This window comes from Vidua macroura, chromosome Z (genome assembly GCF_024509145.1).
Source record: "Vidua macroura isolate BioBank_ID:100142 chromosome Z, ASM2450914v1, whole genome shotgun sequence".
NCBI classification, from domain to species: Eukaryota; Metazoa; Chordata; class Aves; order Passeriformes; family Viduidae; genus Vidua; species Vidua macroura.
Window position 1 is genome coordinate 41,398,924 of NC_071611.1, and position 20,514 is coordinate 41,419,437.

The following is a 20,514-nucleotide window of genomic DNA, read 5'->3' on the forward strand; positions in this document are numbered from 1 at the left end:
TAAGCACTGCATTAAATGAGCTGTGTACTGGCCACATAAACGTGTATGGAAAATGTACCTGCTGGGCAAGGGACATAGGTGTATGGAGACGGCTGTATTAGTGTGCCAGACAAAACCAGAAAGGACAGGACAGGAAGGGACAGGAAGGGACAAATGCCTTTGAAACGGCAATAATCACATAGGAGAATGTCCTTTGCACTGGGAAGATTTCCCTGGTCATGCTCTGACACAGAATTCAGGTCCACCTCCATCTCCCTCGCAGCAAACTGTGCACTGTGACACTTAAGATTCAGACCTCCTTCTCTTGCCCAATACCAGTCTTGTAGCACAAGTGCAACCACAGCAGAGCACAATCTGAGTGCTGTAAGGCATCACTATTTTCATACCATTCCTGTCGTGATCAGTGAATTAGTGCTTGATTCGCTTATGATGAGGTGGCGTGAACTTCATAATGATCATGTCATGCACTGTCACGTCATGCACTGTCAAAACACATCAACAGAGCCTTCATGCTAAATGCCAGCTTGCCTGTGAAGGGAGCCCACACAGAAGGAATTTACAGACACAGGCTCTCTTCCATAAACAACAGTTATTTTTTTAACAGTCCAAGTAATTCACCCACAGCTAATGCAAGTGTCTTTCCAAGCATTAGGGACTCCCTTTTATAAATGGAGATATGGAGGAGCTTGCCAGATATTGAGAAATTTCCTTTTTTTCATTTGAAATCAATGTACCAGACTTACTGCTGTGTATACAGAAGAGAAAAACTACTTTGATGATTAAACACATGGTAAGATTTAATGTTAAGCACTATGCTAATGTTAGTAGAATGCATTTAAAAGCACATTTAATGCATTTAAAGGCATTTCTCTACAATTGCATTCAGCAACAAACCACTGGAAGCACAAGACATGCTATGCACTACCACACTTCCATGCTTACACATAGGGACATTAACACAAGCCATACAGGACAATACCTTCAGCTTTGACAAGTGTCCCAGTTCCTTAGCAGCACTGAAAATCAACTGTGTGCCCTATGGTTGCAGAAGTAAGAAGAGAAAGGAGTGGGGAAAAAAAAAAAGGTTATAAACAAGCTTCACATATTTTTCCTTTGAGCAAATCAAGTTAGTTCACAGCAACTTCACATAACCACCCCAAGGCCAGGCACAAAAACTGGACTCCTTGCCAGTTTATTACCTAGTACGAACCCTGGCATTTCTGTAGATACCACATCAAGAGCCTATTTCAGAGCAAAATGTCTTGCTAACCAGCTCACTCTTGCTTACAGCAACCACTCACTTATACAGGATGGACCTTCAGATGGATTGCACGGGGATGGAGTGAAGGCCATCTCCAAACACTCCTCTAGATTTCACATCTAAATACAAATACACACAAAGACTGAAAAGACTGGCCACAGCAAAAGATCACACAACCCCAAGATGATGAGAATAGGTCCACAGTGGTGGAGCCCAGTCATCACAGTGGGGGTAAGCACAGATCAGATCATAAACAAAACTGGACCTCAGCTGTTCAGGGGTGAGAGATTGCCAAAGTGTACTGAATACTACAGCATCACCTTCAAATGTCCTAGAGCTTGGCCAATGGCTCTTCTTCCCCCACTGTGCCTTACTGAATAACCTGTATTAACCAATGAAGAAACCTAAAGGAAAGATGAACCCCAGTGACAGGAAATCTTGCTTCAAGGCACTTCACCACTCTCACTGTAAAAAATCTCTTTCTTTTATCTAGCCTAAATTTACCCTCTTCTGGTTTAAAAGCTACATGATACCTATGTACCAACTGGTTATTTAGGCATTATTAGGTTATACAGGCATTTGGAAAATAAATGTTAACACATGAAATGTGTTTCAACTAGGTCAGGTTGCTCAGAGCCCCATCTAACCTGGGATGGGGCATGTTGTATGAGAATTGTTGGTTTCACAAACAAAAGGTCTCTAGTAAATCCAATTCTCCTTCCCTCTCCATTACTATATTTTCTTATCTTAACAGTCCATAAGCCTCCCACATAACCACAACAGCCTTGACCACACCCCACCCCAAAATAGCTCAAACTGTAATGAAGCAAGATGTAAACCCAGAATTATGATACTACCATTTGCCCCTGCCAATGTCACTCAGCTTTCCTTTGCTGCCTTCCCTGGTATTTGTTCATTGCTCTTTAGGTCAGTACTCTGTGGAACAGGAACCATCCCACCCCTTTGCAGAAAAGGCCCTGGGAACTGCAAAAATCACTGCTGAAATAAAAATTTTGTAAAGGATTAAAATTAACATCAGCCCCTCTAAAAGTCTCCCCTCATCAAAAAGTCTCTATACTTGTTGCCTCGGGTAGCAGAAGAAAAACAGGCAGCTTATAGATGTAACACTGGAAAACCTGAGACTTGCTCTAGGGCAACTGGACGCCCTCTGCCCATTACAGCAGCAGCCCAGATCTGAATTTTTTAAGGTGAGGAAAGGCCTTTTCTTTAGTTTTTCCAGCTTTGGAAATTTCTTCAAGCTGAAAGACTCTGTGACCTGAAACCACAGATCACCTCTTGATTTGGTCTACTTGTAACCACAGCTAACCCTCACTGTTCCTTGGGCTTTTATGTTTGTTGAATACAAACCAACACAGAATGAACTTTATTGATTTTCTAGCTGAACAGAAGCTCTTGATAAATGATTAAATTCATAACTTTTGGAAGGGGTGAAGGGGAAAGTGCAGGCAAACACAATGAATCTACAAAGGAAAGCTTCTGGAATGAGAAGGAGAGCTTGTCTTGCTGTCAGTATCCAATGGGTAGTGTTGAAGAGTACAGTTCTCTAATCTGAAGGAGCAGGAATTTCAATGTATTTCCAGCAAGGAGGATTGAACATGACTGCACACCAGCAACAACAGAGAGATTTCACTGTAGGCCATGCTGAATAACTGACCAGAATACAGGGTTTCACCAGCCTCTGCCACCCAACAGAATGTGCCTGCTGTTCTGTATGATTTGCCATGAAATTCTGCTGACTCATGGGGTCTTAAAATTTAAGGTTTTTGGGTTCATTAACCAAGCAGGAAACAAAAACCAGAACATTTTTGTATCTGGAATTTTGAAAAAGGAATTTTGAAAAAGTCTCCAAACACAGTAACATCAACCTTTCTTAATTCAGTATTTTCAGCATTCTCTGGACACTTTTTAATATACATTTGAACAACAACATTAACCAGCTCAGGCACGTAGTCTTCCTGCCTCAGGCTTCTAAGGAGGAGGGCAGGTCAGTAACACTGAGCAATAACTAGTGACTGGATATGCTTCATGGAACAAAGCTGCTCAGATAACTCCCAGTTCTTGCACGCTAAGAAAATCCTTGTCAATCAGTGACAATCTCTGTCAATGTGTCTGCAAGGAGAAATTATTTTGCTGTTACACAGAGTTTGTCATCAGTGCTGGTAACATCTAATGAAAATTTGGACAGCTCCTTCCTCTGCCAAATGGCATTCTTGTAAACAAGATGCCATACTCCTCAGAAAAGTTATTTATGCATGGAAAACATATCACAAAGCTCTACAGACAGCACTTATTCCGGTTGTGCCAGAGAGTGAGAACAACTGAACTTAAATTATCAGGTAGCTTTGAGAAAAGCTGCCCACAATGGAATTGATTAAAATGTCAAGGATAGACTATGAGGACAAATTAAATCCTCATCATGAAGGCCTAGCTCTGCAGCAAACACCGCTGGAAAGGGAATGGGCCTTCATGCTGGCTTTCCTTGCTCTTCCGTGATGTTAGTTGTACTTTCCTAAACTCTTCAGAAACAAGAAACATACCTATACTCCACAACACAGAGACTTTAAATTCCTTGTTAATGGTCTGATGCTTTTTTGTCCATTCAGTGAAAGCATGCAGAGAAGGATCATCAGCTGACTCAACTCTAATTGTTGGAAGCCACCAGAACAGCACTGATTTATCAAGTTACTCAAACCCTTAAAGCTTAACTGTCCTACTGCTCAGCTGACAAAGTTAGGAAACAAAAGCCTACTGCAAGTTTTTGGGATTCCAATCCTTTTATGGAAACCATATTATATGTGATGCTTGTTTTTTTGAAACGTAACACTGAAAGGAAGTTTTATCTCATATTATACATTTATTTCCTATATTTTTGTAATTCCTATGTTAAATAACAATGAGATCTGATAATTTGACAGCATTTAAGTTCATTTTAAAAACTCTATTGTATCTGGCAATGTCTGTTAGCACACATTAAGATAAAACTATTTTTTAGTTGTTGTGATGTATTAAAACACAACAGTTGACAAGATAAGCTTAAAAGTGGGAATGAAAAGAGGAAAATAATTACCTGCCAGAACAGAGAACTAGGCACATATGCAGTTCAAAGACCATAATTTTATTCAAGGCTAAGAAAGCTTTCTCTCCTCATCACAGAGGCATCCTTCAACTTTTCTGCTCCAAGCTAGCACAAGGGAGAGGATTCATTTGAACTAACAGAAGTTCAGAAAGGTTTCAGAAAACCTCTTAAAGCCACACTCTCCTCCACCACAGAGTACCTCTGGAGTGGCTCAGGAAGAAGAGCCTGAAAACAGGCAGTCTGGAAGTCAAATGCAAATTCTGTCCTCAGCTCAAAGAAAAATTAGTTCTTATCCTGGAAGATGTTCTCATTTAGTGAAGAGAAGTCTGACAAGTAGAGAAAAGCACATCAGGAGCAAGCACAAACAGAGCCTCACATTAATGGCTGCAGGGTACTGTGTGAAATAAATAAAGGAGAGGCTCCAGAGAAATCACCTGGGTGTAAACTAAGCACTTCTTTTCTCACCAGACTAGTCACTGATGGCATAGTACAGTTTCATCGTAGGCAGCTGAGAAAGAAATGTAACTATTCTGTTAATATCACCAAACATTGTGCACTGAACCCCAAAATACAGATTCCCAGAGTGTATATCCACTCAACCAAGACAGAATGTGTTTAATTACATGGCGGATCTTAAAATTAGTAAAGTGTGAATTACTTGGTGAGTTACTGGGATCATATTGGTGCTAATCTCAGAAGCCACAGGCAGAGAATGCTCAGAGAAATCGCCCATCTGACAGTCAGGAAGGAGCCACAGATCAGGTCGTCAGAGTGGGAGGTTGTAAAACTGCCCTGTCCCCATTGGATCCCTCACAGTGCTAACACTTTCTCACCTGAGCCCCACACTGCAGAATCTTCCAGAAGCTAATTTAAGTGGAATTGTTAAGTCTGGAGAGAGGTATTTAAGCACTGTGCACGCAAGTGACAGGTGAGGCAAACTGCAGGGTGACAGGAACCTTCTATCTGAGTATGCTTTCCATGACCTTCATCAAAAAGACTTCTGCACCTCCAGCAGTTTTGCAGAAAGAAGAGAAAATATTCCATAAAAAGAGATTATTTTCTACCATTAATATTCCTACTTTTAAGGGCTGCACATGAGTTTTAGGACAGAAATCCCCATCAGTGGTCTTTCAAACACAGAGAGGCACCACTAGGCTTTCTGTTGCTGAGGGTTGGGAGGAAAGTGTGTTATAGTGCCCGAGGCTATTTGTGTCTGATGTGCTTTCAAAAGAAAAAGAAAGAAAAAAAAAAGAAAAAAAAAAGAAAAATAATAAAAAAAGCCAAGTCAAATTTGGTAAGAGAGGCTTGTCACAGAAGTCAAATAGCAAAGAGAAAGTATTGCTTCTGCCCATGCTGGTAGCACCAAATTTTGCCTTGCCCTGCTAGCCTTCACTGAATGATGAAAATCTGGTGCTAACAGAATAAATGGCTATGCCCCAGAGGACAGTGGAAGCAGCTCTTCATCCTTGCAGCTGATCCAGCCTCACCACCAGCTCCCTGCTCAAGGACTGCAGACAAGCCTATTTTATTTTAATCATTGCATTGTTCATAACTGTCCTTCTGGAAGAGCAACTCATTTCCAGTTTAGACTAGTTCAGCCTCCTTGCTACCATACAACTAATTAGACACCAAGAAATCCAGCTATGAGCATTTTGAGTTATCTCAGACAAGAGAGTATATGTTTCAATTTGGTTCTCCATTTGAAACGGAAATGATGGTAACAAGAAACTACGAAAAAAACTTTAAGTGGCTTATAGCAATATCCCGCAGGTTGGAATAATTGGCTGATCACAGTTATTGCCTCCTTCATGATACAAGTACTGAATCACTCTCCTACTCTTGCCTTTGAAATCCAAAACTAGCAAGTATAAAGCTCAAACAGCTCCTCCCTAGTTCTCTCTGAGGCCCTTGATCTAACTGATTCCATTCCAAATGGGTCATGTTAATGCTGCTCCTACATGATGATTTTAGCACCTGCCCCCAAAGACTCCTTTTTAAAAGAAATTCAACCAAGACAAAGAAATTTCACCTTCCTAAATTTATTTTCTTTTTCTTCTTTACAAATCATAAAGGCAAGCAGAAATGATTACTCCAAATTTGAGCTCAGAGAAAGCAGTCTTTAGCAAATTACACCTCATGCTAATTTCATGGTTGTAGGTATGACAGTGCACTTCATCCCAACAGTTTTATTTAAAATCATCATCATCAAGGCCAGAGACAAGGGGCTTCCATCTCAGAGCAAGAAACACCTACAGCAAAGAGGCAGTTTTGCATGACTTCCCTGGACACTGTCACCCAAGAATCCCAGTCCAGATATGTGAGGGAACTGCTGAACAGTGAAAACAACTATTGTTCTACCCACCACTGTGAAAAAAGTAAGGCTGCATAACTGAGCTACAGGCTGCAAGTTCTCCCTAACAGCAAGATGCAAAGAAGTTCTGGATCATCTGTAAATAATGAAGTTACAGCCCAAAATTTACACTGTTTCCAACTGAGTGCCATTCCCCACAGCAGCTAGGCATGCATGACTGACATTTAATCAGTTCCTCTGGTTTCTCAGAACTGGGGAAGAGTTAATGTTCCATTGTTAAAACCATCACTACATTCACAACACACATTCATCCAGCATGTCCACACAGCTGAACAATTATACAAAAGACTGCCTTTGAAGAAGAACTATCTGGACTTGCTTCCAGCTCTGCAGCATCACAGAAAAATCCTGCCAGCTGATGCTGGTGTTAAAGCCTTCTGCAGGGGGCAAAACAGGGGATAGCTGATTAAAAATCAAGCTCAAATCAACCACATCTATATAGAGAGACATTCTGGCTAATAGATGAGAGGGCGAAAGTGGCTACAGGTAATGACCTAAGGACATGAAGCCTAATGGCTCCATAATTCCCACATACACAGACAGCTCTCCTTGGAGGACTGCAAAACACTAATCAGTGCAAACGGATACACTGGACAGAAACTCCTTTTGGATCATGGATTTTGAATTGTGGTTGTTTTCTAGAGTCTGCTCTGTATCTTGCAACCCTACCATAAATAGAGATGCTCTCTTTACAGGCATGTTTTTCCATCCTCAGGCAGGCTACATGCAGACAAATTTACCTGGATGGATGACTCATTAGGTCAGGGGGATGAGTTACACAGGCAATGGCAACACCTTCTGGTATGAGTCAGGAAGGATAAAATGCTTTACCGTATGGTCTGTAAGAGGAGGCAGCACAATCAGCTTCTCCATGGTGTTCATTACCACCCTCCAGAGCTCTTTCAGCACCCGTTTCAACACTGTCTTTTCACACACATTTGCAAACAGTGTCAGGCTGGAGGGAGAGAGCAAGAACTGATTAAGTTCAAAGAGCACAATATGCAATGAAAAAGGAGCTGCATATGGAAGATTCAGTGCCCTATGCAAAGCAGTTTCTCATAACAATTACTTTAAGGGTAAAAATCTTCCCTTTTCTAAAGCATAGAATGTGTGCTCACCCTTGGAGTTCTAGCAGTAAAAACACTAAAACCACAAATGGATGACTGACATTTCTGATCTCAATAATTTCTGTTTATTGACCTGGGGATTACAGAAGGTGTCACTTGGTGATAGGCGGTTTGGAATAATACATATGAACCAAATAAGAGCAGGTACCATTGAGATCAGGATACAGAATCCCTTTAAGAAGATGTATTTGGTTTATAGAGTATACAGAAAAAATTATAAATATAGAATAATAGTTTTTAAGCTTCAAGGAGTTACTGTAATCATTTTTTATGAATACTTAAATTAACATTTCTGTGCTGAAATTCCTGCACAGCTTCTGAAAGCTGCTGAAGTTAGCTAAATCTTTCACCTCTAAAACCACCCCAAAATATTTCTTGGGCAACTCCATATTTTGTCATGACTGCATACACCAATCACCTGCCACATGTTTATCTGCTCTAACACAAGGAGCTTTATTTCCTTAGGTTTTCTTACTTTATTATTGTACAGGCTATAAAAAGGCCAAGAAGAGCTAGAATCTTCTTTGAAACATTTGTTGAACTTCAGCATTTACCAATCACACTGTGAACAGGAACTCTGTGGCCAGTACCACTAAGACAGCTGACTCTTCTCCATTGTGTAACATCTTCTCCCAACTTCCCTTCTTCCCACAGCTGGTTAGACAGTAAATGAACAAAACAGGGACAGGGACAGGACTGATATAGGTGAATGCAGGAGGCATTAAATAAATACTCTCCTTCTGTAAAGGAGGGAAGAAAATAATCCAAGCATGGATTATCATCATCAAAGTTACTTGCTCCACAGCTGGATGGCAAGCCTGTAGCATACCATGTTCCCAATGGTACAAAGGAATATGGCTTTTCAGGAGTCATGAAGGCATACATGGAAAATTATCAAATGAGAAGGCTCCTAGATGGAATGGCTGCTGCAGAGAGTGACTTAGAACACAGTGACACAAAAGAAAGATGAGATAATCAACACTAAGAGCAACCAAGCCCCTTATATTTTAAACTTGTAAAGCTTCACATCTTTTGCAGCATTTATTATGAAAATTGCTGGCCATCCCTTACTAAATGAAGAACTGATGTGCATCAGCATTAAGTTCAACTTGTACAAAGATTAAAAACTGTTTCTCTTTGCAGTTCAAGACTTGGCTTGAACATTTAACTGTCCTTGTCCAGCTGAATCATGCTGCATGGTATTAATGCAACAGTTAATTAAAGCACTGGATCAACCATGTTTACATCCCATCATTCAGAAGCTTATTTGCTAGTCAGAACAGCAGCAGGTACAACTAGAACAGACATTTGACAGGAATGTGATACTGAGTAGAATATGTGTCAAGTACATAGGCACTGTTTGCAATATGCTTGCTAATTGGCTACAGTAAAATCTCTATAGGAAAAAACACACAGCTAGAAAATTTAGAATTTCACTCTTTTTCACTACTTCATCAGCAGTGTGTTTTGCTGATTGCTATAACTGCCAGAGCAGAAAGAAGAACGGGAGTGTGCTTTGGGTCATAACTGGATTGAATGAAGGCTGAAGAGCCCATCCATGGCTTTTGGGAAGCAGATATGGGAAGAAAAGCTATTAATTCTTCTTGAAAATTTGGAGACTGGAAATCTCAGTAACAATCCAAGAACATGGAGCTATTTTCCCCTCTGCCTCATTCTTGTTCCAATCCAATGAACTGTATGTGTAGCATCTATTTGAACACTCCCTTACTTTCCATCCAGGAAGTCCATCAGTGGCCTCAGGACATTATCTGCATCTTGTGCAACTGTGTTTCTGGCATTAGCAGCAGAATTTGCTGTTCCTTTCACTTGACAGAGGATTTCAGACATTTGCTTGACACATTCATCAATCCGAGTCTGAAAGCTGCACAGATAGGAGAGAGGCAAAACCAATACAATTAGTGGCAGAAATACAAAGTAAAAAATTTCAAGTTCACTCAGTTTCACACTTCTCTTTCACAAGACTTGCTGCTCTTTTCCTGACTGTATTTGTTACCAAGGGGCATGCTCTCCAGTTCCTTATGCCCACCACCCACACACAGCTGACCACCTCTGAACACAAGACACAAGCGTATTTGTTCATTCATCTTGCAGCAAGAAATTATCCTTTCCTGACTTCAAGAAATGAAGTTTCTTGAAGTTCCTGACTTTATCCTTAGCTTGAAGCACCCTGCTGTACCCTTTGCTTTCTCTACCACAGAGACTGGAATGTCACATGGAACAAAGATACAATGCATGGCCCACTCTGAGCACCAGGAGTCTATCAGCAGAAATCCAGTTATGGCCTATCATAGCTTAAGTCTTCAAAATAACAGAGAGAGCGTGAAGGCAGGCACCAGCTTAAACCAGTCCACTGCCATACAGTCCATGCCAAGTGTCAAATTGGTATGTGGGGCTCAGCTGTGCAAAGTGCAGTCTCCCTGTAATGAAGTGACACGCAAGGCATTAAAGCACAATTACTTTTCCACCTCTTCCTGCTAAGAAGAGTTTCAAAATTGAATAATGCAGTGATTAAAAATTATGAACAGATTAGCAGAGCTGACAAAATCAATTCAGCAAATAAAGGAAAATGCTTTGACATTTAAAAGAACAGTTACTAACAATAGGCACTACCAGTGACATTTAACTATCAATTAAAGGCATAGAGGTTTGAAATCAGGAAGAGAAGCCAGTTTTAGGAGCTAGGGTAAAGATTTAAGAGGAGGTACAAAAGTTTGGAAGCCAGCTTTACATGTGCATAAACGACCTGAACTTCTATGTGCGAGCCACCAGGACACCTGTGGGTTGGGTGTGAGTGTCCCATGGCTCTCACCTTCCTTCTCCACCTGGTCACCTTTCCTGCTCTGCCACCTCTAGCCTCATGGTCCTTCTTGCTCAATTCTAGCCTGCCTCTCACTGGAAAAAATCCATAACTGTCTTCCACCTGCCCTATGTCTAGCAGAAAGAGTCCTGCAGCACTCAGTTGTGGTTGCAATGTCAGCTTAACCAGAGACCTAAGCCACATCAAATGAAAGAGCATAAAAAATTTCCTGTGCCATTAACAGTTCCTGTTCTGTCACAGGCCAATCCCACCCCACAGTTCTTCCATCGCTTCATCAATTGCAGGACCTTGCTTCAAGATGCTTTAAAGCCCCGAGGTCAAGGATGGAAAATAACAATGCCTTTATGGATAAAATGTAATATGAGTCAAAATGGTTGCCAGTCTTATGAAAAATAATAGATCAGTTACTGTGGCAACATGTTCACCTGAAAATGAAGATTGTGTACATATACAACTTAACAGGAGCCCTTGGCAGCAGCAAGCTAGAACACAACTTCACCTATGCTGTCAGAAGGGGCCTGCTGTTCCCCAATTCCTCCAGGAATTCCTTCCTTCATTCCTACAGCCTCCAAGAACAAAACAGCAGCTAGCCTTGCATGAAGGATAAACCCTTCCAAGATTTATCTCCTGTCAAAGTAGAAAATGCTTCTGTGTCCAGACAAAATCCTCTCTCAGTCCAAGGGTAGTGAGGCCCTCTGGACATGTGCTGCCTTCTCATCAAATACAATTAATCTCACACAGATGAAGAAGAGTTAAGATCTGCAATGTCAGGTGTGCACAGAAGTGAAAGAGCAACTGTTTACAGACTCTGGACAGAATATTGTGGATATCTGCCTTATCTCTTAAGTTTATATCTTTTAGGAGATGATGCTTATATAGTGAACTGCAGCTCTGCTTTTCACTTCCTTAAGTCTGTTAAAGAATAAATTAAGCACCTGAGACATCTGACTGGCTAGATCTCTGGCTGACTCATCTCTCTAAAACACTCTCCAGTATGTATGCTGATACTGGATAATCTCTTTAAATCACATTATCATATGTCAAGATTGTCCCCTAATTGTTTTGTAGCAATAGCACCATGGAGACAATATTCAGATTAAAAAAAATCACTTCCCTAATCATTATTTCTTGGTCACTCTCGGCCTAATAATGAACTTTACTGATTCCATTCAGTTATAATTTGAGTCTTTCCATTTCTTGCTGTAGCATCCATTACTGGCCATGGGAACTGCTCACTTATCTCCCTGCTTAGCTTTGTGTGGTGAAATTCAGTCCTTGACAAATCCCACTAAGATTTTTTAGCCATAAGAATTGCAAACCTGTCGACCCTGAGAGGCCGAGTTGGTACAATTTTCTCTGCCTTGTTCAAGTTACACTACAGTTCATGCCTGCATTAATCCTGTTATACAGCACAACATGAAATGAATGGGGTTTGTAATGGGAAGTGGTTGTTTTCAAAGATCAGTCAGGAATTCTGTATTTTTAGATTTCACTTAATTGACATGCTCTATAGTTCACTACAAAAGTCTTATAAAGTTGAGCACATTTTTATACTCAGGTAAATGGTAACATATTTGCAATAAAACCTAATTGCCATTGATTACTCTGGCATTACTTTAAAGAGCTCCCTGAAACACTAGATAACATTTGCAGAAGCTTTAGAACAGGTCAGTCTCAGATTCTAAACCTGTTTCCTTCTTATTCCAGTATTCATTTAACAATCAGAAATCAGTCAGTTGTTTCATACATTTAGAGCAGAATGTTTAAGCAAGAATGTTGCTTCACAAACGCTAACCTGGAAACTGCTTTTTGAGCAGTAAAGGAGTGGGAAATTCTGTTACTGACAAGAACTACTTACTGAAAAAAAAAAAATCACTCCGTGTAATTCAAATACATTTCACAGTTTAGAGATCTCCAAGCTACATTTCCAAGCAGAGAAATACAGAAGAGAAAGACTTCAAGAATGTTTCTCACTTCTATAGATGGTATCTGTATATTAAAGGCCATAAATTTAGGACAAAAAGAAAAATATAATGCAGTTCACAGGAGTTTCTTTTCTTTTGTAACCTGACTAAATGAGATTAGACAAAAGAAAGGAATACTTCATGAACAAGGACCTTGTAGTACTGACCTGTTACCGAACACTGCACTGAGCTCATCCAAAACATTGTTCAGCTTCACCTGGAGCTCTTTGAGATGGTCACTTGCTTCTGAATCCAACTGTGGATGAAAAAAAAAAGCATTTAAGTTTGAACCCAGAGGGCAGTCCGCTGTCCTTTGCAGTGCTTCTCTTCACTGTTGAGGCTACACTTAATAAGCAGGTGAACTATCCCCACTGGACTCTGTCAGGTAGGATGCTCCCCTCCACTGCCTGCTGCTGCTGCTACAGAAGCTGTGAAACAGTCAGCAGATATTTGCCTAAAAAGCGGCAAGTAATTTCTCCAGGCTCCTATAATCCTTCAATATCCTTCCTGATGTTTGTGAAGTTGAGGAAGAAAGGGAATGTGAACTCCCTTTGGCCAAGAGTGTATCTAGGTTGAGAATCCATCAAGTACTGTGCTTTACCCTGGGCTCACAGGTCATGTCATCCCTCTGAGTCTAGAAGGACACAGGGCTCTTCAGACTGATTGTTACTACTCATGCATTTCTCCATGTATGATCTTGAAAGAAGCTATTTCATCTTCCTTCCTGCTGTCAAGTATTTTAACTGAAGACTGACTCAGTCCCTGCTCTCAGAAGGTTGGACCCCAGCAGTTTTTGAAAATCTGGGCATAATATCACGGCAAGAGCTGTTGTGCTTTTGTTGATCATTTTTGTTGATCATTTTTTGAAAGTAAAATCTCAGCTACTGGTATTGAGCAAACATAGCTTTACTCTCATGGGGAACCAGACAGCTTTTTTGTACACAAGTGTTCAGAGGAAAACAAAAATCAAGTTCCCCAATCACTACATGACACCTTGGCAGGTTCTGTATGGAAGTGCGTCTTCCATTCTTATCAGTGCAAAGGCACCTGTTTTTAATTAAACACAATTTACAGAGTCTTGTATTCCATCTACCATCACCCCTCCAGCCTCAAACGAGCCACTTCGGAGCAACACACCTGTGTGTACACATAGCAACACAGGATGAATGCTTTGGGATCATTTGCTCATAAAAAGTAACTAGTAAAACAGATTTACCTGTGTATGCAGGCAGGCAAGATGTTTGTAAAACAAAAAGCTTCCTCTAAGGCAGAGCATCTCTTTAGGAATGTAATGAGACAGGTACTAGTGCTGTGGTTAAAATCAGTTTAGACTTTTATGGTATATCCATCTATACAACATTTGAAGGAGTTCCCATCCCTAAAATCAGTGCTGAAGCCCTCTTCATATTGGTTCAGCATCTGTCGGACAAAGCCAAGCCTTAGGGGATTTGGAATCTGATCTGCTCATTTTCTTGTTGTAAGCTGGCATGGAAAATTGACTCTATTATGCATTTGAACCTGTGCTAATGAAACTTCTGCATCAGAATTTTAAACGTAATTAAAGTAAGAACCAACAATCAAGCAAATGATGATTACTTAGGCCTTGTAACTTTAGGCATTGCTGCCTCTGATTATTTTTCCCTTATTGAAGTTAAATTTCTTTTCCTATCATCTTTGTAATACTCTTGCTCTGTGATGGCAGAAGGAAGCTAATGTCATGACAACCAGCATTCATTCTAGCCAAGCTTATAGGTAACAAAATAAAAACAGCATTTGGTGGCAGTGGTATCTCTTCCCCCTACATTAATCCTTCCCTCCTACTGCGTAAAGGCACAATGAGTCACAAACTGCCTGATTTGCTCTACTATTAATGGCACTGAATTGTCCTCTGATTTCAGCCATTTCTGACAGATTTGAGGTAGGACCAGTTCATGATTCATCAAAACATTGCAACTAACTGCTTTTCCAGTTGGGAAAAAAAAAAAAAGCCAGAAGAATTTGGCACAAGACAAATTATTCTTCACTATTTACCTCTACTTCTTTATAAGCTATCAGATGCACAGCCTAGAAGATGTTGGAGGTTAGGATGAACAACTTGTTGCCCTGGTTCATGAACTGTGCAATCGACCATTTATTTTACTGCGAGGTGGCCTGGAGAGCTCCCTGGCTACCTCTAAGCTTTCCCTCACTGTTGTATTTCACTGCAAACTGATCTTCCTCATAGCAGATGCGTTGTTGTCCCAGTGCTGTAAGAAGAGACAGCTGACACAATGCCTTGCCAAGGGGATGAGCTCCATTTTCTGTGGTAACGAACTCGCACTCCTCCAGAACATCAGCTCACACACAGCTCTCTGGGTACAACTGACAAGACAGCTGCCCAGATCTAACTGTGGTGCCCAGCCTCATCCTCAGGAAGCCAAACCCTGGTAGTAAACATTCTGGTTCAGCATCCACAAAGTCCCCTGTCATGCTAGAAAAGCTGTCATGCTAGAAAAGTTGTTTTCTGAGCAACTGCTACTAGAGAGCAAGGACTCCACATAACACATTACTGATGGTTAATGCTTAGGCACTGGCCTGCTTTGGCTCAAAAGCAAAGTCTGGGGAATTATCTGAGTGTGATATAAGCTCATTAGGAAGGTGCTGGTAGGTGTGTACTACTGTTTCCCACACATAAATCACACATCAGTTACAGAGTACTGCAGCATGTTGTATTAACTGCAAACTTGGCCAATGTGGTGAAGCACTGATAAGAGCGCTCAAATGAACCCATAACGGTGTTCCTGTTGCTGCTCAGTCAATGAATTTTAAGCATATCAGCTATCACTGATAGCAGGAAATGCTACTTGGACTGCATGATAAATCTAGCTAGTATAGCAGAAAACAGGATTAGGCAGCTGGGTCACTGCCACATGTCACATCCACACCATTTCTCTCAGAAGGCTTATGATCTCCATTCTGTGGGTATATGAGAGATAATTCAGAGGAAGAATGAAAAGTTCTCTGTGCAAAACATGGGACAGTAGCCACATCAGTTCTGATCTGTGAGCAAATGTTTTAATTCCAGTGGAAATAATGGCTGGCATAGCTACAGTTCTAGGTGTGAGGCTAAATGTATGATGCTGAGGTGCAAAGAGGGAAAAGCTAATCCCATATTTAAATTTCAGGGGAGAAACCAAGTCACGTTTAATTTTCTGAAGATATTTGGGACTTGGCTTTTGAGAGAATCTGGGCCTCAAAGTCTCATCTGAACCCCTTTAGGACTGGAACCTCAAGTCCTCTCCTAATCTGAATGGTGGCATTTATACCAAAGTGCTATCAACTTGAATTTGGGATGATCTTCTCCTCCTTTCCTAATGCACGAAACAGAACCCCTGTCCCTAAGAATTTGCAGTGATGGGCTTCCAAGTTTTCCAGGAGATCTCATTAGTTCTTCTTTGGTTTCCACACACTGGTGAAGTGGCCAGAACTGAAAGGCTTCTCTGTAGGTGGTGTAGGTGGAGAGACATTGACTCTTGCCTTCTAGAAAGCTAAAGATGTTAATAAATTCCCATCTATAAAAGGCAGAGACTCTGTGAAATCATCAGGTCAGATCTGGCATATCAGCAGCTGAAGAATTATGCCCTGCTAACATATTTTAGCTTTAGCAAGTTATGGAGTTCATCTGACTCCAGTTTGAAGCTGCTGATTTTTGGTCTGCCTCCCTCCACCAGCCCCTGGGAGCTCAGCAGATCCAACCCCCCTTTAAGGACATGCACTGAATTTTCAGGCATCGCCCCACTTTCCTACAGGATTCAAGAGCAAGAAACACGGAGCACTGAATCCAAACAATCGCTGCCAACTTCTCAAACACTAGAGCAGCCTTAGCTATGACATGTGGGATGCTAAAGAGGAGCAAATACTAGATATCACAAATCCTTTGAGCATATTTCTAAGTAAGTCTTGGCTGTTTCTAAGCTGTCCAGCAATTTGTTATTCAGATGGCTAACTTAGGATTTAAAATGTGGGCTAACCCTGGCAAAGCATTAAGAAGAGAGTTTCCTGAAGCTTTAATTGTGAAGATTAGCTTGAAACCAAAGGCATGAAAATTGCACAATGACAATATGCTACTGCTCAGCAGCTAATTCCTTAGGCAGTGCTTGTCTCTGATACTCACCTCACATGCTTCCCTTGGGGAAATAAGGTGTAGAAATGTTTTTAACTAGTCTTTCACACTACATCTAGACTCCAGCAGTGTGCAATGCAGTATAGCACATTTATATATATATATAAAATTTATATATATATATAAAAATATATAAAAATATATTTTAATTTCACTGCCATTAGTTCATTACTCACGAAAAGCTAAGCAAAATTATGGACTGCAGGCTGAAGTCTGCTGGAAAACCACAGAGCTGGGTATAAAATGCAAGTCACATTAGGTTTTATTAGGTAAAGTATGAATAATTAAATAAATGGGGCCAAGTTCAGGCAAACATTATTACTGAATGTGTGTAGCCCATCCCAGCAGAGACCTAAATTATAATGTCTGCTCTGCTGCTGTACTGGAGATGGTTCAGAGAAATAAAAGGTTTCAAATGATATCCAGGACTCCCTCCCCAGTTTCACATTATTCATTAAGCTTTTAATGCTACCTGCCACTTCATAAACACTGCCTTTCCAAAACATGCTTTTGGGATGTCTGAGAATGCTCCTGAGTCATGATAAAGCTGTTTTGATCCCATGAGATCAATACAGATCAGAAGGGAAATAAAAGCATTCATTCTAATTCCTAAAATTTACTTAAGGTACTTTCTCTGTGTATGCATGTGTGTTTACGTATTTGTGTGTGGGGTTGCCTTGACCCAAGGGAATCCCTCCAAACAGAGCTCTCTAAAGCTCTCCTGCTGTCCTTACTGTTTCTGACTAGTAATGTTCACAGACCACATGATGTTGACACATTAAATCCAGAGATGCTGGGCAATTTTTGCCCTGTTTTGAATACTACAGTTTAGAAAAGAGTAAGAAAAGTGAGGGGAAAAGTACCATAACTTACTGGGGGCAGTGGGTAGAGGAGAGAGTAAAGAAAGGCACTATATCCAGGGGCCTAATCTCAATAAATAGTATTGGGTAAGCACTTCTGTTCCATATTATGCCACTATACTGTAGGGTGACCACAGGTGAACCCTGTCCCTTCATTTCCCTCACTGCAAAAGGGAATAAGTGACCTGAATTTCTCTAGGGGGTCTAGCTGCACACATGGCACAAGTAACATACCTGCCACAGGAACAATGGAATATTTGGTACCTGGCTCTCAAGAACACCTTTGAGAACGCAAGAAGTTGAACAGTTCAAGACCAGGACATACCACTATGCTACTTGCTTACTCTCCCAAGGAAGTTTTTTTGGACAGTGTAGTCAGAATAATGCTTACTTTTGTGCAAGCTACTGTGTCATGGATAGATGACCACAGAACAAATCTGCCACAGAAATTAAGAACTGACCTTCCTGAAGGAGGATAGAACCCACAGATGCATTTCCAGTATGTTCTATCATCAAAACTGTTGTCTCACCTATTGTCACCCAATTGTCAGGTTCAATCTGCAGCCAAAAGACTATTCAAACTAGGACAAGACCTTGTTTACTCTAGCAAAACAGAGAACCTGGCAGTTTTTGAGTCAAGAAGCAGTGTACCACACAGTCACCAAGGAGGAAACCCCCAAGGACAGCAGATAATGCAAGCACCTAACACAACACAATTTATTTCTGGTGGTCAGTGGCAGCCCTATGAAATGCAATAAGCACCATTTGAAAAGAAAATGAAAAAAGAAAAAAAAAAATCGCTTCCAAAAACCAGCTTCCTAGGGTGCTTGCCACATTTCTTCCTGTTTTAACTCTTCACTGTCTGGGTTTCTCTCCCCTCCCAGTCTTTTGATTACACAGTACAGGGGAACTAGTGGGTTCATTACCCCCTTTTAACCTTACTTACACCTCCTGTGGAAGGTTTTAAAGGGCAGAATACAGAGAAGAGATTTGGTCTAGAGAAAGTAGCCAATAACTTCAAGAAACACCATTTTACTCAATTTATTTAATACAGTAGCAAGGGATATTTTCAATTTTAAATATAGGGAAACCCTATTTAATGGCTACCACTAAGGAAAATAGCAGCAAACAGATTCCTTAAGGGAAATTAAATGCACAGGCATTAAACTTTTATAGGCCACTTCACAAACATTTCATCACAAGTTTATTTTTTCCCAAAAATGACTATTTAGCTACTGCTGCTATTACAGCAGGAAGCATATAATGCTAGTTCTTGATGCAGGACTCAGAACTTAGGATTATTGAGGTGACATGTGAAAGAATGACAGCAGTTTTCCTTGCCTCATGGGGTAAATCTATATGTGGAGATTTTTGCCACTTCATAGAATTCTGCCACTGAGCACAAGCCAGATTTAGAAAAGCAAGATAGGCAAAAACTGAGCTGTTCATCAGCAAAGTTGATTCTTCTCTTGGTGTACAGGTCATAGCACAGATTCTATCACAACACAACCAAAGAAAATGCACTTGAAAATAATTTTTCCTAACATCAGCATCAGCAGGCTTTTCTTCATCTTCCTGAATCTTGAAAAGCAATGAAAAAATAAGAGAAAAAAAATACACATATTACATCAGAACAAAAATAGTGACCTGGAGGAATAAAATATTATTTCTGTAAAAATTACCATCTCGTAACAAATGGACACATCTGAATATCCCTCAAAACACAAGCAGAGAACTCATTTGCATGTCTGTAATGTATTAGATACTGGATATTTCATGCTAAAGGCACTGTCCCACATTTATATGCCATATAAAATGATTCAATGCCCACAGTACTGAGACCTCCACCAGCCCTGCCCACATGAGCACAACAGCCAATCTTTTATTTCCTTTTCTATGCTATTCTGTGCTCCAAAATGTTTGCTCCTGCATTTGATGACAGATTTTGTTGGGAAGCCTTCAGTCATGGCTGTCTCCCCACACTTAACAGTGCCAGGTGTTACAAGGTTCTCCTCATGACTGCAGTCTTTCAAGAACCAATAGGATGCAAACAACCCAGCAACAACAGCACAGGAGGAATGAGGTATAACACTCAGTCTCTGAGCTCTCTTACCTCTTTACCACCCATGGCTTCAAACATCTTCTCCAGCTGCACCCGCAGTTGTTGGATGTTGTTCATCAGGATGCAGGGCTGAAGGGACAAAAGCAGGTGACTGCTCAGGATGCCAACACACTGTCACCAGTGGGAGACCCTGTGCCTCAACACCCTTCCCCAAGAACCACCAGATCCAAGAGTTACATAGGAGGCATGGCATGCACGGATTTCAGCACTCAAATGTATTTAAAAAAAATAAAAAAAACAAAATCCATTTTTCTCCAGCTTGAAACGGTATGGTCAGTTCCCAGCTGCCAGAATGAACAGACCCAGATGAACAGACCTCTCTAAGTACCAGATCTTCAGAGTAATCGTGCCCACTTTTGTTTTTTTAAATCACACAACACAGGCAGTGTGGAAGTTAATTTCAAGGGGACCTGACAGCCTCCAAACCCTGCATATCATCTTCAGGACCTGTTTTTGTTTCAGGTCCAAGCCAGAATTCAAACTTCAAAAGCATCCAAATAATGATAAAAACAACACTGAAAATATTTACATCATCACCATGGTCAGGTGCAATGTGAGACTGGTTTCATCAAGACAATTAGATGATTCTTTGGGGGAAAAGAGAAACTCAGCATAACTCACCAGTTTCTCCTTGGAACAGTAGGACTCAAAGCTCTTGGAGAGTATGTCAGCATACTGCATCAGCACTTTCCCAATAGTCTATGAAGACAA

The 20,514-nt window shown here is 40.7% G+C and overlaps 1 protein-coding gene across 1 annotated transcript in view; it reads right to left on the reverse strand.

The window, feature by feature from the left end:
• The window catches only part of UNC13B (unc-13 homolog B), a 210,392-nt gene that overhangs the window by 15,984 nt on the left and 173,894 nt on the right, over positions 1-20,514 (reverse strand). Inside the window, exons 29-34 of the mRNA XM_054003085.1 lie at positions 20,425-20,502; positions 19,795-19,872; positions 12,827-12,915; positions 9,586-9,738; positions 7,561-7,684; positions 980-1,036 (exon numbers count right to left, since the gene is read on the reverse strand). Coding sequence (XP_053859060.1) covers positions 980-1,036; positions 7,561-7,684; positions 9,586-9,738; positions 12,827-12,915; positions 19,795-19,872; positions 20,425-20,502 — 579 coding nt within the window. The remainder of the gene's footprint in view (positions 1-979; positions 1,037-7,560; positions 7,685-9,585; positions 9,739-12,826; positions 12,916-19,794; positions 19,873-20,424; positions 20,503-20,514) is intronic.